The sequence below is a fragment of the Kwoniella mangroviensis genome (genome assembly GCF_000507465.2).
Source record: "Kwoniella mangroviensis CBS 8507 chromosome 1 map unlocalized Ctg01, whole genome shotgun sequence".
NCBI classification, from domain to species: Eukaryota; Fungi; Basidiomycota; class Tremellomycetes; order Tremellales; family Cryptococcaceae; genus Kwoniella; species Kwoniella mangrovensis.
Genome location: NW_027062533.1, coordinates 11,329,591 through 11,342,872, shown reverse-complemented (window position 1 = coordinate 11,342,872; position 13,282 = coordinate 11,329,591). Strand labels below are relative to the sequence as shown.

Below are 13,282 nucleotides of genomic sequence, written 5' to 3'. Positions count from 1 at the left end.
ATAGTTTGCTCCTTCTAAAATCACGCTGTTGCTATTTTTATCAACAGTCATTGCTTATAATTTGTTTCTATAGAATTACCATCCAATCAATCATCTTGTTTCAAATACTTGCATAATTTTCTCTTTTTACGAAAGCCCAGTATGATCTATTTGCTCACGGATGGGAATGATGCATCGCATATGAATGTTCACTTTCTCATATCGCTGGGCATGACGGCATCATATGAACGTTCACCCTCTCATATCGCTGGGCATGTTCGTAAGTGAATCTGCCATGGGAAACTGCTGAATTGCAATGGCAATGAATGCATGTTCTGCTACGATACATTGACTTATCAATCGATAATGGGACTGATTCGTTCCTAGAAGTCTTCTTTCCGTTCAACTTCATATTTCTTCCCCTCGTTGTCATCTCATTTTCGTTCTTTCATCCCTCCTTTCCCTTCATCCGCAATCGATCCGCTTAATGAATACTGTTGTCCTTGAAACTGGGTCTAGCGAGCCAAGCACTATATATCAAGCAAAATGGGATCAACATCTCTACCTATGGTGAGGAAGAAGTTGAAGAATCACTTACTCCCAGTATTGTCTCACGACAGGATCAATGTTATGTCCTCCAGTATATTCCTGTAATTTGGGTATAGCCACGCTGGCAGGAGAATCAGGTTCAACACCGGTATTGGTGATAGTTCTTGCCAGCCAGGTGATCAAGTGATCTAGTATTATAGGAAGAGCACAAACACAGATAAATATCAGTATTTGTCGTATGATCATATACCTCGTATGCGTGACTTACAATCAACTTCAGAAGGTTCCTCTCCACCTGCAAATGGACCGTCGTTCTTCTTTAACGCTTGGGTGACAACCCCTCGGACGGCTATACCGACAGATTTCCACAGGTTTTGACCTTGTGAGTAATGAGCTTGTTTGGTGGACTCCTATTTGTTTAAATGTCATGATTGTATCAGCTAATCGTCCAATGTGTTGAGTATCATCACGGTTGTGTTACACCGCTTCCAGGTGGCTCTCCCACTTGATGAGTGTTCGTACAAAAGTGAAAACTCAACTCACATCAGGTTCAGTGATATAGAAATCCAATAATTGTTGATTATCTTTCTTCTTTTTCAATAAGAAATCTTTGAATTCATCTGGAGGGTTCTCAGCGAGTCTATCATATATTATCACATTAGTCATGACACCACGCACGTTAGAAAGGGAGTATTTGCTAAACCAATGTATATGTCATATGTGTAAAAGGTAACTCACTTGTCCAAAGCTTTTTGTCTGCCTTGTAAGAAACCTTTAGGTAATCCGTTCGATTTCTCTTTTCGATCTTCATCGTTGATTGCGAAGAGCAAGGTTGCATTTGGGTCATGTGCTGAAGCGTGTATCTGTTGATAATACGACATGACACATACACATGAGCGACTTCGCAATCAACTGAACAGAGAGCCATTGCGACCCGAGATGGATGTCAGTGGTGTAAATGCGACTCACCTCTTCGATTATACTGGTACTAGTATGAGCATCGACCTTGGGTGGATGAGGAGCGAGCTTGATAATTTGTCTTACAGCGGACTGACCAAAGCGTAGAAGAAGCGTTAGCAAAATTGTTGCGATGAAAAAAAAGATAGGCTCGACCGACTGATACTCGATAACTCACGATTGAATCTTGGAATTTCTCTCCTTTGCTCGTAATGAGAGTGGGTACAGTACCAGCAGGGTTGATCTTGAGGTAGTCAGGTTCGAAGTTCTTGCCCTAGCAGTCAAAATACAAATATATGGATTAGCATCCTAGCCGTCGTGATGTGCATTCATGGAATATGTGCTATGTCATGCTTGGTAGCTCACCTCAGCCAGGTTGATAGATACCCATTCGACATCTTTATCCTTCTTGAACCCAGTTTCGGAAAGAGCGATCTTGGGTGCGTTGGCCCAGCATGAACCGACGAATTCGTAGAGGGCTGTACATAAGAGATAGATGGTGGGGAAGAGATGAGCTTAGTCAATACATGATTTTCTGAATTGCTTTCAGGCGGAGAGGATGAGTGGTGGTAGAAATATATAGATGACCACCCTCACTCACTGATCTTCTCGGATGACATGGTGATTGTTTTGTATACTTTAAGTTGTATGGAGCTATAGATTATACCTGAGAAAGAAGAAGAAGGGGAAAGACATGCATGGATGTAAGTGTATGCCAGTTACCTATATATATGTACTCTGCCCAGTCTTGTGATCACCTCATACGCACGTCATAACGATACTCGGTGATTGAGGAACGCATAGATAACCGTGCCTGTCGATGATCTGTCAATCACCGTACAATACAGCAACACCGTCTACGAGTATTAATCGTTCGGTCTCTGCTGTAAGAGCAATAGGATATGATCACCCAGGAAGATGGCATCTGATGCTCCTGTAATACAGTGTATGAGATCGCTAAGGAGGGACATCACTCAATCTTACCTCACTGCTCCGAGATACCGTACGGGACTTCAAGGAGGATAAGCGGATCAAAATCAGATACCTCCGTATCATGAGCATGTAGACAAGTCGACGTGGACATCGATACATCGAACATGCAATAGTAGTATGTAGCAACGACCGCCCCCTGCGACTATTCGTGAACGAGAGGTACAAGAAGGGAAAACTTGGGGCATGATAATTCACCTACCATACCCACCTCATGCAACTGCATCACAATGTGCAATATGCAATGTTCACGAATCCCAATACGTTCGTCTTCTAGTTATCATTACGACCAATATATCTCTTCCGAAGAGATAGAAGAGTTATATTGCTTGGGGTGAAAAGTGTTTTGTATAATTAATTACATACTTAGACCCTTCCTTTTCTGTAATGCTGCATCTTGGTAATTTTTGTCCGATGCAAATAGATTGATGAAGCGGTCGACAAGGGTTCGTTTGACTTCCGTTCCCCTTACCCTTACCCAATAATACGAAAGATATGCTTTGTGGATTTAGAAGAAAAGGGGCAATACAATACACTTTGATAACAATGTTTTTAGTACCGCATCCTCTTCGGATCACGATCATCATAACCTCCTCCTCCATACCCACCCCCACCGCCGTAACCTCCTCCCCCTCCTCCACCACCACCACTATCGTAATCCCTCTTGAATCCACCTCCTCCACCACCGCCGGGTGGTCCCTGTTGATAACCATTTTGGAACCCGCCCCCACCGCCGGGAGGTCCGCTGTGCGAAGGTTAGCTCGACTGCTAATCTCGAAAGGTTTAAGAGATAAAAAGGAAAAGATATTTACCCATAACCACCCCCTCCTCCACCTTGGTATCCCCCACCTCCCCCACCACCTTGGAAACCACCTCTGAACCCACCGCCGCCACCACCAAATCCGCCTCTACCACCACCACCGCCAAACCCTCCTCGTCCACCTTGGAACCCTCCTCCCCCACCACCAAATCCACCTCGTCCACCTCCGAATCCACCGCCTCCGCCTCCGCCAAATCCACCTCTGGGAGGTCCACCCCTGAAACCACCTCCGCCTCCTCGTCCACCACCAAACCCACCCCGAAATCCACCGCCACCGCCGAAAGCTGGTACTACTGGCTGTATGACTTCCTTGACTTCAACGGGTTTAGGTCGACCGCCCAATCCTCCGCCCAAACGACGGGGCTTCCATCCTTTCACTGTACGGCCCCTTTCAACGTCGACTAGGATCTTCTTGTGGTGGATCGGTATTCCCTCGGCGTCTTTGTATGCAGCTGTGAATGATAAATCACATTAGCTCGTTGCTATCCTTTTTGCTGGTCGCAAAGGTTAAAAAATGACAAGGTGCCTCTTTCAGTATAATACAAAGGGGATCATGATATGTGCAGATTTTCAGTAAATGAAACAATGTGGAAAACCAGGTTCAGTAACGCATCAGATTTTCCACTCACCCTTCATATCTCTCTCCCTCTCATATACGATAAAAGCATAACTTTTACTTTTCCCTTTTCTATCTTTTATTATCCTTATCTTCTCTATGGCACCGTACATCTCAAATTCACGTCGTAGATCAACTTCTGTTGCTTTTTTGGACTAAAGAGAGAGGAACAATACAGTCAGCATTATCGATTCATATTTAGACTCGACCATAGTCTGTGTCACTCGGATTGAGAACTGTCGATCTTGTACATGATGAGATGACATGTTCTTAGAGGACTTACCAGTCGCGATATGAACAATGTCTTATATGGATCTCCGGCAGCATTTGGGTCATCTTGAGGTTTATCTATCGATGACAAGAATGTTAGCATTCGATCTGATTTGATCTTGAGTCCCTTTCTTCTCCGCTTGATGTTGCCAGAGCAGGGATTTGTAAATAGTGTGAGTCAGGCTTCACGTTTCACTCACAATTCTTCTCCGCATTCTTCTTATATTCCTCCTGTCTCTTCTTCCTAATTTCTTTCCTCATCTTTACAGCCTCGGGTCCAATTACACCTTTTTCAGCTATCAAATCCTTCTTCTTCCCCTTCTTGATCTTACTACTACTTTCTTTCACTTCTCCATCTTCCTCTTTGATCGCACCATTGGTACTCGTACTCGTTTCACGTTTTGGTGGCTGTCCTTCCTGAGGTTGTTCTTCCTTTTCGGCTTGAGCTTCAGCCATACCTTGTCTGATCTCCTCTTCGTCCGCCTCCTCTTTCAATCGATGAAAGAGCGGTGCGACACCGGCCAGCTTGTTTGGTCCCCTCACCCGTTCATCCTTGGTGAGTGGTTTGAGGAATGGCGGTTGGGGTCGAGGAGCGAAGAGACGTAGGAGGTTGGGTGGAAGGAGATGGGACATTTTGGTGGGTGTTGGTGACGGTGTATTTTCGGTAGGATGCCCTTGAAAGGGCTATGTGAGTGGGAAATCTCTCGATCTATGGAATTGACAGCTCTGTTCGAGTTGCTGCTGGTCTACCTATCTTATCCACACGCTTTGCTATACGATCTACCTTGATTCGAGCTTTCGTTTGGACTTTTGGATATAGCCAACACCAACTTGGCTATCTGTACTCGACGCTTGCTGATCTGACTGGCGGGTGGTGGCATTTTCCCCGCGGTATTACTCAGATGTGGCACTGACCAACTGCTTGCGTGTAACTTAACTTGTGCTTTTCATCTTGTCGTGTTCCTATTCCAGCGGAAAACAAACAGACCATTCATTGCATGGTTTGGAAGCAGCTTCAAGCCGAACCACAGTCATAAGCGTGAGATAATGACATCCGTTCATCTCAGCTTGTCGATCGTCTCGGCACATACACCAGCATGGATACATACAGGCCAAGGTCTAACAACAGACCTCGACCAGATGGTCGGCCATGAGTGTCTGTGCACATCAAGACATGTATATATATATATATATATGTATATGCACAGTGATGACCTTAGGTCATACAATTGAGTTCACTTTCAACCTCAACTTCTTCCTTACACCCTTAACGATATCCACGATATCAACTTGCTCTGACGGGCAATTGCTACTCCCATCAAATATTAACAACGATGACATCCACTCAACCGATTGTGGTCGTAGGAGCAGGTCCCTCCGGTCTACTTTTGGCCAAATATCTCGAACAGAACCATGTCCCGGTGGTAGTGTACGAATCTGATCCTCATGCCGGATATCGTCCTCAGGGAGGTACACTTGATCTCCACGAGGACACCGGACTACTGGCCCTGAAGGAAACGGGTCTACTGGGAGGAGCGAGGGGGATGATGAGATCCGAAGGTGAAGCTATGAAAGTGGTTGATAAAACTGGGAAAATATGGTTGGATGAGAACGTCCAACAGGACCAGGAGCAACAGGGGCCACGCGAAGGCAGGGGTATTGGTCAGCAGGATGAGATTAGGGGTAGACCAGAGATTCATAGGTGAGCTGTTGTCTCGTATTCACTATATGCAGTACTTCACAGTTTACTCGCGAATCAACATTTACTGATACCCTGTCTGCTTATAGGACCGACCTTCGTAATCTACTCATCCGTTCTCTTTCCCCTTCAAACATAAAATGGGACCACAAAATCCACTCGATCATTCCCCTCTCCCAAACATCCTACCAGCTCAACTTTGTCGACAAACCATCGACCACAACTTCCTATTTGGTCGGTGCCGATGGCGCTTTCTCCCTAGCTCGTCCTTTATTACATGATATTGAACCTCAGTACTCGGGTATATCAATGTACGAGCTTGATATACCTCCTTCGAACCTCACATCTCACCTCGAAGCATATATAGGTAAGGGAGCATTGATGATGCTAGATGAAGGGAAAGCAGTGATGCCTCAGATGAATTCAGGAAGGAAATGTAAAGTCTATTTGGCATTGAAAGTACCCATCGATTGGCAAAAACTGCATCCCTTGCCTGAAGATAACAAATGAAAGTGGCTTTGTGGACTATTTGAGGGGTGGACGGAGGAGGTGAAAGAGATTGTAATGGCATCTGAAGAAGGGAGTATAAAGCAGAGAAAGATATATCAATTTGAGCCTGAGTTAAAGTGGGACACTGACAAAACGGGGGTTACTGTGATCGGTTGGTGTCTTCTCCTAATCCATATTCTGTCATCCCTGAACGTTGCAATGCGATCAGCTATGTTGATGACTTACTTTTGACTTTATTGATAGGCGACGCCGCTCATGTCATGTCTCCATTTGCTGGAGAGGGTGTCAACCAAGGTTAGTTAGTCATCATACTCTTCCGCCTTTTCTCTTGGATCATAAAGTTCCTCTTGTACTCGTCATCCCATTCCACCTATAACATGACAACTCCTCAGACCTCTCCTCTCGTTCCTGAGTATCTGCGACTTCAGCTGACATGAATCATATAGCATTAGCAGACGCTTTACTCCTCGGTCAAACTCTCGTACCACTCTTCACCACTTCTGCCTCAAACACTTCGCATGGGCAGGTCGCCCCTACATCCCAAGAGCTGGGCTCAGCATTGAGAACTTTCGAACAGCGAATGATGTATAGAGCGAAAGTGGAGATGCAAGGATCGAAAGATAATATGGATATGTTCTTTGGCGAGGAACCTGCCAGACATCTTGCGGAGATGTTGAGTTCGTTTGGACATGAGGGACCAGCTTCTGGGGTGATGGGAAACTGAGAGGGATAATGCTGAGGTCAGACGTGAACTGTAATCGTCCATCCGACGTTGATATAACATGATCTTTTTCGTCTTTTATGTATAGAATAACTTCAAAATCTTGAGGTACGATTTGTAATGATCAAAGAGTGTCTGGGGTTTTCTGACTACTGCATCTCAATGCTTATCAGTCAACCGTCGTAATACCAGGTATTCAGAACAAGATCTCAATACAGTATCTGTCATAGGTTGCAACAAACGTTGAATGATTGTTTTCTTCTCAGCCCACACTCGACATGTGTTAAGTAGAAGTATCCTGTGTACAGTATTGTGAAACATAACTTCTCGTAGGATGTTAATCTAATTGAGAACTCGCACATCATTGCATCTCATTCATACGATATCGAAAATATCATCATATACATCACTCATCTCACACTCCTTAACAATCAAGTGATCTCCTAACCTCTGATTGAACGATACCACTGGTAAATCATCACTTCGGGTATTCCACTGAGGGCTGGCTCAATCAAGCGAGTCTGATTGGTTTACCGGGTGCAGGTTTAGGTTGAGGCTTGGGTAGGCTGATCACTGGTGCAGGTGGATTTCTGGGAGGTACGAGAATGGCTGTAGCCTGTGAGAAAGAGAGCTGAGAATTAATGACGAGAGTGGTCGTAGCGTGTATCAAAGATGATATAATACGATGCTTACAGACATGATGCTCTAATTTGTGCTGTCGGGCTATAGGAAGCTTGTGATAATTAAGACTTGTCAGAAATTTACTGGATTTATAGCCAATGTCGTTTCTTATTCAGATAAAGAAAAGAAAAGAGAAAATGAATCTGTCAAAAGTCTTTGGATTCCTTTCTTTATATAATTCGCTATGGCCAGACGTATCGAAACTAACGTACCGTACAGTCTACATACTTCTTACATCAACATGGTAAATGTACAACAACAACTTGATATGGTAAACTTCTGATGGAAACACTAGAACCAATTTCAAGCCAAGCTATCACCCTCTTTTCTTATCGATTCGGAAATCGGAAGGACCTTGATGAATCTGATTTAGGTGGCCAGCTTACACACAGGGATACACGACAAATAATTGATGTAAATGATGTACAGTACTATGCAAAATTACCTACAGTATCTAGTCATCATCTGTCATTGTCAGCTCGTTCCGTTTCCACTCCCTCCTCCCTGTCCACCGTCCGGCCTAGGAGTAGATATGTAAACGCTCGTTTGTCCCCATGGAGTAGGTTTGGGCTGTTCGCCCTGATAAGTTATGTTAGGTTGGTCATACTTGGGTGGTGGGTTGCCGGAAGTATCGGTTGTCGGCGTTGTTTGTTTGTCAGGTTTGGATGGCTAGGAGGAAGCATTCAGTTAGTAGAAAGCGATAAGGACTTTTGGGATATCAGATCACAAAGAAGTACAAGCTTACCATCTTGAGAGCTATGGGTATGTTGGGTGTTATCGCTTACTGTAAAGGACAGAGTGGCAAAACCATCTAGAAAATCTAGATTCTATTACTTTTTTGCTCACTCTTTATACTATGCTCTGTGAAGTATCTCGTAAGATCACTACATCGATGGTCTTCGATTGTTGGGGATCGAAGATGTCCTGCTTGATCACAAGATGCCTACACAATCCTTACGAACAGATTGATCGACGTCAAAGAATAGAGTGATCTTTGGCAGTACTCGAGCTCTCCTCTTTCTCACCTCGAAGTGAACCTGGTTGAAAACTTACCTTACTTAGCTGTGTTGATGCTTCGTACCTACGCTAAGAAGGCAACTACCGAGAAGGAGAAGAAGATCATGTCGTCATTGATGTTGATGGTAGTCAAGTAGTGGATAAAAGGTCCTTTGGATTTGTCCGCTAAACCGAAGTAGGTGAAGATGATTTTAGCATTGCGCATCCCCCACTGTGCATCCCCCCACTTTTTGTTCGCAGATGATAAGAGAGCTGAATATCAATGGATCTTACACTTGACATATATATTGTATGACACATATCTACGTGGTGATACATTCTTCTGACTGGGTGAAAAGTATGATACTACAAACGATGACTCGTTGACCCTCCTTCCACCAAGTGAGAAATGGATTTGCCACCGACGTCGTTCCTCTGCCGAATCAAATCATATCAATTCACACATCTACATGGCTTACATCCACAGACCGCACCGCCCGATTCGCAGCCGCATCTTTTATCATTTTCATCGAAACACAGATGATCAGCCAGATGGATCAGTTGAATGAGTGAAAAGAGATATTATATTGGATATTCACCTGGGATTACCACAACTGGACAAGACTGTCTTTCCTGGGGTAAATACAGATACAGGCGAGCTAGGTTGACTCGGAGAGGGAGTTGGAGCAGATGACGACTGTAAGTTTGTTTTCTAAATCAATGTACAGCTGAAATTAGCATTTTGTCGAGGGAGAGTAATTAGAAGCATGTGACAATATATACTTACAGCTACCATTGTGGAAATAGCTATGATCTCTGACCAGGCGTTCATCGTGCAACTATGATATGGTGATATGTTGGATACAGTATTTACTTTTCTCGGCTGTATGCGTGAGTTACTGTTCAGCGTATGTTAACACTGACTAGTCACCTTTCTATATAAGGATATTGATATGTAGAGTTAGAGGGGGAAAGATGCATTTAGTGATTGACCATCGTAAACATTCTCTCTCTCCATATATATACATGGCAGATCATTCTTTGATCAGAACGAGAGAGTTGATATGAGTATGATATCGTCTGGGGTTTGAAAGCGTTGAGATAGATCTTCAGGTACGACAGATCGAGTCAAGCATATCACTAAACCAATCAGGGTGATAGGTTGAGAACAAATCCCTCATCTCTCAAGAGGCTAAGCGTTGAGATTTGAGTGAGATAGATCACACAGTCACAAGACACGTGGACTCTTCGTGTGTGGAATGAGAGAGTTAAAAGAACGGTCGGAAGGTGTGAGCGAGGCTTTGGTTCAGAGCCTATCATCCGGGCACTATACGGGATCAGTCCGAGTAATTACCTCACTGAAGAAATGGCACGATTGTCAGAAGCATACAGTAGACACCATCAACTGAAGCAATTTCACAGATACAAAGCCCAATCATGTTGGATGCATGCGATGGCGATGGATTCCAGGGGGTAGCCCGCAGCTCAGTGAAGGAGTGCAGGAAGGTAAAATCGATTTCAGGAACAGATCCGAACCCGAATACCTTAACGTTAACGGTAACGCCAATTACGCAGGTGAATTCACAAGTTTGACTAGTTTACGCTTAAAGCTCCTAAGTATCCTAAAAACCTGTCCACCAATTTTCTCATCGATGCATTCGATTTGCATGTGTCTGCAAACGATGTATTGACCTCATATGGATTGTATATCATCACCTTACAACTGCATATTTTATGATAAGATCACCACTCTTTCGAGTACCGATATTTCACCCCGTGGACCTAAGCCGATCAAAGCTCACTCGTTATCACGAGTCCAGATCAACGAATAATTGATTGCATCGCCTCACAATCGTATTAGCGAGTCCGATTGATCCAAGACTTATCCAGACATCTTGGCAATTACCCAAGACATACACTCTCCTCTAATCTCCATCTGATCTACGGGTGCGTTACAGTGAGAACAAAGCCAAGACAACACAAACAAGAAGACTACGTCGACATCTTCATTCACCCGGATCCGCAGTATATATCAGTGACCAGTAGACAGATCCAATCAAACTGTTATCACCAAGTTCATCTTCCTCCTCTTTACCATTACGACGCACTTTCATTCCTAGGATACTAGACCGTCTTAAAACACCGATAAGAAAGGGGAAGGATCAGGATCAAGACCAGAGGTGGTCGGAATACCCCATGAGTGTATTTCGGGATTCCTGGTTGGGCGGAGAAAATGGGAGTGGGAGGGAGTATGTACCCATGACCATGGCAGGTAGGGAAGGGAGATCACAGGTGGGTACAACGTCTTTTGCATGTTGCCAGAATGATGCTCATCCATCTATGATTTGAGGTGATCATTGATGAAAGTACTCGGTGCTGATACATCATTGATTGTTTCCATATACAATAGTCATATTATCGTACTATCGCTTCACGTTTCCTCCCATCCTTGCTCATCCTTGTACTAGGTATATTGATCGGTATAAATCACCCCCTTTACCTATCTATCTACTCCCGTCGACCCCTTAATTCATTCTCGCTCTTACCCTCTTCCCTTCCGCCCTCTCCACCAGCTACTTCCACAACTTTACTGGGAGACTTACCTCAGCCTTCGAAGGACATACCGAATCTCGTTCATTACGTATATGGTCTAGCCCCCCTGGCTGATGGAGAGGAGGGAGAGGAATTCCCTTATTTCGCTTATCTAGCGATACGCTCGGCGATGGTGAATCTGAAACCAGACGAAATCTGGTTTCATTGTATACATGAACCGAGAGGTTATTGGTGGGATAGAATCAAATATTATGAGGGACATGTAGATCCTATAACGAGCGAGAAGAGGGGGATGGTGAAAGTGAAGAAGGCAAGGGATGTTGAGTTCATAGGGAAAGATAAAAGACCAGTCACCCATGTGAGTTGATCATGTCCGAATAAGCGGATCTTACCTTTTTGTGATCCGATCCACCACTCATGATTTTTCTGTTGGCTCAACGACGGTGGGAAGCTGATAGATTCGGCTGTTAGTTCGCTCATAAAGCTGATATCATACGGCTGGAAGTGTGAGTGTCATTGTTCCATCTATGTTATCCCGCCTCAGCTTGCAACGGTCATACTTCGGATCATCGTCAAATGATAGAGGCTGATCTCGGTATGTTCTTCAATAGTCTTCGCGATTACGGTGGGATATACCTCGACATCGACACTTTCGTCCTTCGTTCTTTCTCGGCATACAACCTTCTCCGTCAAGATGTCGTATTAGGCATGGAAGCTCATGGATTAACTTTCCTAAGAGGACCAGGTGGCGATGATGAGATGCAACCTAAAGGGTTGTGTAACGCTGTAATCATTGCAAGACAGGGTGCGGAGTTTTTGAACAGGTGGTTGAGCAGTTATGAAGGGTTTAGAGGTGATAGGTGGACGGAACATTCTGTGGTGAGTGGCGAGATTCACTATAGAACGTTCAGCTAAATCAAAATCGTCCTTAGGAAATGCCATGGACTCTAGCCAAGATGTACCCTACCCTTCTTACGATATTATCTGAACGAGCGTTCTTTTGGCCTTTATGGACGGATGATCATATACATGCGGTGTATGAGACGGTAGAATATGATTTTGAACAGTCCGGTCAACTTGCGTGAGTGACCAGAACCCCAACTTCTAGCTCTTTGACACACTAGCATGGGTGATGTTATGATTTGTTGCATTCAGCTTACATTGAATTTACATTCATTGTCTTGAATAGCTACCATGCTTGGGAGTCCAAAGCACGACCTTATCTTTCAGTTTTGGACCCCACGACGATCCATCAGATAGATACGTCCTTCACTAGGATGGCTAGAAGGTTTGTCGAAGATGATGAAGAGAGACGATGGAAGGGGTATAAGGAGAATGATAGCAGCAAGGTGGATAAGGACAAGGGTATGGTCGATTGGGATGATTCGATAGGTGTTAGGAGAGGTGGTGATAGTAGATGGGGTAGAGAGATGAGCTGATCTGAGTCTTGATTTTGGTCATGAGCATACTGGTTATTTGGGCATTTCAGGACATTCATAACGGTAGAGCGATAATGTATCTACTCATAGTTTGCAATAATGGTTTAGCAACCATGTTTGTAGCCGAAAGGTTCCTCTTTCTTCGCCCAAGTTACGATATAATAGATGGACTGCATCTTGGACCTTTGCGTCATCATTGATACCGTATCTACGACGTCACATTTCTCGTCCTCGGTTGTCACTTAAACAGAACTTAGCTTGGACCTGCTCTTTTTACAATTACGAGCACAGTTCTCACTAGTGCCCAGGATTCCAGCTCCGCGAAGCTCAATATCGACTACGAGTTTGAGAGGATGTGATGTCGGCATCAAAATTTTTGGTTGTACAGCAGTAGGGTAGGTGCCACACATGATGAGTGGAGTTAAGGGAGGAATGACGTCAGTCAATCCTCATTCTTGGAAATTTTCCGACGAGGAGAAGCGGTTACGTTCCTTTGCAGGAC

General features: G+C 44.3%; 5 protein-coding genes across 5 annotated transcripts; 3 read left to right on the top strand and 2 right to left on the bottom strand.

Annotated features, from left to right (window-relative positions):
* Positions 1–463: 463 nt before the first annotated feature.
* Positions 464–2,105, bottom strand: I203_104303 (uncharacterized protein; the record flags this gene model as incomplete). The annotated part of the gene is made up of 9 exons (XM_019144105.1): positions 464–509; positions 578–716; positions 797–938; positions 1,072–1,168; positions 1,267–1,391; positions 1,498–1,578; positions 1,664–1,759; positions 1,852–1,964; positions 2,087–2,105. The coding sequence occupies 9 exons, from the start codon at positions 2,103–2,105 to the stop codon at positions 464–466; spliced, it is 858 nt and encodes a 285-aa protein (XP_019007154.1).
* A 922-nt stretch (positions 2,106–3,027) lies between these two features.
* Positions 3,028–4,814, bottom strand: I203_104302 (uncharacterized protein; the record flags this gene model as incomplete). Its single annotated transcript, XM_019144106.1, has 5 exons — positions 3,028–3,220; positions 3,288–3,747; positions 3,925–4,066; positions 4,195–4,259; positions 4,382–4,814. The coding sequence occupies 5 exons, from the start codon at positions 4,812–4,814 to the stop codon at positions 3,028–3,030; spliced, it is 1,293 nt and encodes a 430-aa protein (XP_019007155.1).
* Positions 4,815–5,515: 701 nt separating this feature from the next.
* On the top strand, positions 5,516–6,390 carry I203_104301 (uncharacterized protein; the record flags this gene model as incomplete). Its single annotated transcript, XM_019144107.1, has 2 exons — positions 5,516–5,883; positions 5,970–6,390. 2 exons carry the CDS (start codon positions 5,516–5,518, stop codon positions 6,388–6,390), a joined length of 789 nt encoding a protein of 262 aa, XP_019007156.1.
* A 54-nt stretch (positions 6,391–6,444) lies between these two features.
* On the top strand, positions 6,445–7,114 carry I203_104300 (uncharacterized protein; the record flags this gene model as incomplete). Its single annotated transcript, XM_019144108.2, has 3 exons — positions 6,445–6,541; positions 6,634–6,684; positions 6,837–7,114. The coding sequence occupies 3 exons, from the start codon at positions 6,445–6,447 to the stop codon at positions 7,112–7,114; spliced, it is 426 nt and encodes a 141-aa protein (XP_019007157.2).
* A 3,870-nt stretch (positions 7,115–10,984) lies between these two features.
* On the top strand, positions 10,985–12,780 carry I203_104299 (uncharacterized protein; the record flags this gene model as incomplete). The annotated part of the gene is made up of 6 exons (XM_019144109.2): positions 10,985–11,080; positions 11,199–11,699; positions 11,813–11,847; positions 11,953–12,220; positions 12,274–12,422; positions 12,531–12,780. 6 exons carry the CDS (start codon positions 10,985–10,987, stop codon positions 12,778–12,780), a joined length of 1,299 nt encoding a protein of 432 aa, XP_019007158.2.
* Positions 12,781–13,282: the final 502 nt, after the last annotated feature.